Consider the following 5,137-nt stretch of genomic DNA (forward strand, 5'->3'; position numbering starts at 1 on the left):
AACACCAAAAGACAAGCCTAAGCATCAAAAGACAAGCCTAAGCACCAAAAGATGTGCACTAAGCACCAAAAGATGTGCCATTTCATAGTATTTGACATAATCCTAATACATAACACCTATCCTAGTTTAAAGTGACTGGATTTTCATGACTTTCCCCACTTCCATCTTTTGTTACCACCTTCTTCCTTAACTTTAGTTTCGTGATCCTCTCAGAAGGTAATCGCCTTTTGTTGGCAACAAAATGCTGGAAAAAAAACAGGTTGATGTTGATGGTGGTCAACTTCATCAAAAACATATTCATGGTGGTCAACTTCAACAACAACAGCCTCTTGATGGTCTTCAACATGATTTTTTTGGTGGTCTTCAACATCATCTTCTTGATGGTCAATTTCATCTTCTTGATGGTCAATCTCATCCTCTTGGTGGTCACTTTCATCCTCCTGGTGGTCTTGAATATCACTTTCTTCAACAGCCCCTTCTTCACCAACCCCATCTTCAACATCCCTTTCTTCAACAACACCTTCTTCACCAACCCCTTCTTCACCAACCCCTTCTTCAACATCACCTTCTTCACCAACAGATGCTTTATTAGTTGCATTGTTAAAACAAATAAATTTATTATTATACAAATGTAGATGAATTGATAATCAAAATAAAAATCAACCTTCTGTGAGCAATGAACATCGCCTCTTGTTGTGTCCTTCTTGATGACAGTTACTACATCTTAAGATGGACATCTCTGTCTTGTTAATTGTATGCCTTCCTTCATTCTTTGTAGGACATTTCCTTCTATTTACTTTGGGCCTTCCTGGCATTCTCCTACACCTAGGTGGTAATATGGGATCATATAGAACATCAGGCCAATTGTTAGCTCCATTAATTGGTTTAACTGGATACCTATAGCAACTTCCAAACATGCTTGTTTTAAACCATACGGCTACATAGTCCTCTACATTTTTATTCATGTATAATATTGTAGCAATGACATGCACACAAGGCATATCACTGAGTTGCCAGGCTCTGCAACCACAAGTTTTGCGTTCAAGGTGAATTGCATAAACTTCATGGGTTAATTTCACTTCATATTCTTGCTCACCACTTGGAACATCATCCTAATACCTGTTATGAAATCATATTAAGAAGGTAAGTTATTTCATATTAAATCACTTACAATTAAAGAATATAGCTTTGTTGTTCTTTCATCTTCTCAGTCCTCTTTCTAATAGAGGGGCAGATTTCCATGTCCCACTTATGCCCCTTAAGATTTTGATTATACATCCTCTCCATCACGTACAACCTGATTTCCTCCAGCATTGTTATTATTGGTTTCTTCCGGGCCTCTACAATTGTTGCAATGAACGACTCAGATATACTATTTTCCACGGCATCACAACAACTCACAGGTTCAAAGAATGCCCTACACCATGTATTTGAGTCTCTTTCTACCAGGTGCTTATAAGCTTCTGTGGACATTGTATGAATTTCCCTCATGTATGAGCGGAAAGTAGAGTCAGTTGTAGCCTTTGCATCCCTCCAAAATAACCTCCTATACTCAACACCCGTGAACCCCTTCTTTTTAAAGTTGGCAAAGATGTGTCGGGCATAATTCCTATGCTCACATGATGGTGCCCTTTCCTTAACAGCCTCCATCAAACCCTACAAGGTGATAACAAATTTCATTTGTAAAGTACAAAATAACACATAATGTAGTAAGTAAAAAGAAAACTAAAACACACCTTGTGTTGGTTCGAAATAATTTTAAGACCCCTACCATCTCCCATCTCAAAGTCCTCAAGTAGAAGATCAATGAACCACATGCAAGTTTCCTTGTTTTAAACTAGCACAACAATCCATGCTAGAGGGTACATTTGGTTGTTTGCATCCCTACCAACGGCTGTTAACAACCCACCTCTGCAAATATCCTTCAAAAAACAGCCATCAACACTGATAACCCTTCTACATCCTTCAATCCAGCCATCCTTGACAGACTTCAGGCAAATATAAATCCTTTTGAAGTAGTGTGTAGCATCAGGCATACGATTTGTCTTGATCAAGACTGTTGACCCAGGATTAACCCTCAATAACTCAGCACCATAATTCCACAGTTTCTCATAATGGCTTACCAAATTGCCTGAAATCTCATCTAGTGCAAAGTACTTGGCATTTCTACACTGCCCAAGAATTACCTTGAGACCATGGTCTTTCCTAACCACTTCTGCCATTTTCCTATAGCTAAACCGAGGCCTTTCCAAAATGTCATGTATTAACATTTTTCCAATCCACTTATACGTAACAAGACACCCTAATTTTTGTTGTCTAGCACAATTATGTTTATCAATTAGTAACTTGATCTGGAATGAATTTTCCTTGTTCATGGGACTAGCCCGTAGTCCAAAAGGGCAAGATGGCTTCCCTTTTTCATTTTTACTGCACCTTACTAAGAATGTTGTTGCCTCATTTTTTTCATACCACAACGCATAACCATTAGACACAACATAATTTTTTAACATGTGTTTCAGTTCATCTCGATCAGAGAATCTCATACCTAACTCAGGCATCATAGTGTCCCATTTTTGGTTAGGATCGTGAATAGGATGTTTTTTTACCTTATCACCAACTTCGTCCTCTATGCCTCTTTCCGGAATAAGATTCTTCTGAGACAAAAAAGCATCAACAACTTCAGGCCACTTAATGTCCTCATCATCGGCTTCATGGTCCACCGATAGATCATCCGACAATACCGAGTCCACATCGTCTTCATATGTTTTAGTACCACTGTCCCATTCTTCATCTTTCTCTTCTTCAATTCAATCTACTAAGGGTTCATGATAGTCAGCAATGTAGACACTGATTTGATTATCATCATCATCAAACCCAACATCAAGGAACATAACATAATCATCTTCATCCCTGAGCTCCCTTAACCCATCTACGAGGGACCGATTTTTAAGATAGTAATACATATCCCGACATCTATTGTTGATCAATTTTTGGAGATAGGTCTCGAACTCCTTGAAATCCATGTTACGTACATCTAGCCCCATAATAGGTAATTTATCAAGATAGAAGTAAACAAAGGGATTAGGAGAAAAAACACATTTTTGGTAGACATCAATGTTGAGTGAGTCACGAGATATGCTTATTGCGCAATCGACAATGCTGCACACTCGACGAACTCTCCTTCACCTTCTGTAAAAATCAATTTCACCGTCACTTATGTAGATTTCACCGTTGTGTAAGAACCCTAGAAATCAATTTCACCCTTCACTGAGAACCATAGATGGTGAAATGATATCCCTTGTGGCATTTATGTTTCCATGTAATTTGTTTTAATAATTCATGTCATATTTACCCTTTGATCACCGGTAAACAAAGAACGTAACCCACAGATGTCGGTCAATTTTTAAAAACCTTAATTTTACTGTTAACTTTATTTTGCTTTTTAATAAAAAAAAACATTTCTTTGTTGGTGTTTCTTGAACAACAAAAACATAATTGGGGTTATATGGACGCTTTTGAAACTTAATTGGTCCTTTAAGTCATTTTCCCATAAACAAAAACCAATAATTGACCTTTTAGAGCTAGTACATGTCCCTTAAGATGCATTTACTATACAAAAGGTAACAGAGAACTACCTTTCAAAATTAGAACACCTTAAGGAGAAGATAGATTTTCATATACCCTAAAACTCTTATAGCACGTGTAAGGCGTGATATCCTTGGTGAGTCCATAAATTGACATGTTGTTTGGACAACAAACGAGATATTAAGTATCGTGTTTGTCAAATAGATCAATGTTCCAACCAACTTTTGGAATCCATTATTATTGATGAGAAGATCTTCATTACATTTCCTTCGCCACTAACCTTCACATCAAGGTCTAAATGAGTGACAATAGGTTTGGAGGCCAATAACTCAAATTTATGAAGAAGTTCAAGACGTTACTTCCTTTGTGAAAACAAAGACCATTAAGAGACTCAATAACTTCAAGGATTTTATGCAAACACGTCCTATTATTTTCGGAAAATTTTTAATATAGTCCTAAAAGTTTTTTTTTAACAGAAAGTCCCGATTATTTAACATTTTGCCCAAATTACGAAAAAATCATTTTTTATATTTTAATAGGAAATGAGAGATTATATGATTTTTCCAAAATAATAGGATTTTTATGTTAAAAAAAACTTTTGGAGCTTTATTAAAAAATTTCCCAAAATAATGGGACTTTTCCGCATAAAACCCAAAATTTCAATATTGAGAAAGAACATTAAATACCCAACTCTTTATTTAAAAAAAATTAAAAATATTTTTATAGCTTCAATCTATTTTTCATAACTACCTATTAAAACAACATCATTTATAAAAACTAGAAAAATAGTTTAAAAAATCATCTTTTTGGATGGTATATAAGATTCTAGCTTTGAATGAATTCCACTACAGACAAAGTAAGCTTCTCATTCCACTTCCTATGAGTTTTTTAAGCTCTACCTAATCAAAATTACAAACTCTTTTATCATCTTAAAAAAAAATAACCCTAAGGAAGAGTCACTTAAACCTCTTCTTTAAGGGTTCTATATAAGGAAGAATTGGTCACATCAAGTTGTCGTACGTACAATACACGTCACAATGATAAGCTTGGCAACATGTTAAAATGTCTCATCAAAATCAATATCATTCTTTTGGTTATATCCTTTTGCAACTAAGCTTGCTGGAACATCTCTATTTCACCATTAGATTTATACTTTATTCTATTATAATCCAATTTGATTTATATTTAAGCCTCAATTTTCTTATACACTGCCAGAATCCAATTAATTTGATCAATAATTTCATTGAAACTCTTAGGTTCTATACATTTATTTATTACAATACAATAAATAGTGTAAAAGCATATAGAAACTAGGTATTTCTAACATTAACGATTCTTATATCAATTTAGGAAAAACAATAAGGTTTCATGTACTTACAAAATGAAACCTCACTACAAAATACATACACTACTCTTAGAACAATACACTCAACTGAATCTATATCTATATTGAATGATAAACTGGAACAACATACACAAATCTAGAAACCCTATATAGGTTATCGTAAGAAACCCTAATACAAATATTAGAGAAAGTATTGAGAGCGTGAAG

At 34.9% G+C, this 5,137-nt stretch overlaps 1 protein-coding gene across 1 annotated transcript; it reads right to left on the minus strand.

Moving 5' to 3' along the window:
• Window positions 1-1,173: 1,173 nt before the first annotated feature.
• LOC145059772 (uncharacterized) lies at window positions 1,174-3,044 on the minus strand. Its single transcript, XM_079007560.1, has 3 exons — window positions 2,849-3,044; window positions 1,839-2,800; window positions 1,174-1,656 (listed from the first exon to the last, which is right to left on the minus strand). The coding sequence occupies exons 1-3, from the start codon at window positions 3,042-3,044 to the stop codon at window positions 1,174-1,176; spliced, it is 1,641 nt and encodes a 546-aa protein (XP_078863686.1).
• Between the last annotated feature and the right edge of the window lie 2,093 nt (window positions 3,045-5,137).

Source organism: Lactuca serriola, chromosome 6 (assembly GCF_051521515.1).
Source record: "Lactuca serriola cultivar US96UC23 chromosome 6, Lser_US96UC23_V15, whole genome shotgun sequence".
NCBI classification, from domain to species: domain Eukaryota; kingdom Viridiplantae; phylum Streptophyta; class Magnoliopsida; order Asterales; family Asteraceae; genus Lactuca; species Lactuca serriola.

Coding starts and splice junctions, on each gene's coding strand:
- LOC145059772 (XM_079007560.1), bottom strand. CDS start 3,044: ATGGGGCTAGATGTACGTAACATGGATTTCAAGGAGTTCGAGACCTAT. Junction 2,801..2,848: donor TGATGATGATAATCAAATCA/GTGTCTACATTG, acceptor ATTGAATTGAAG/AAGAGAAAGATGAAGAATGG. Junction 1,657..1,838: donor TAGCATGGATTGTTGTGCTA/GTTTAAAACAAG, acceptor ATCACCTTGTAG/GGTTTGATGGAGGCTGTTAA.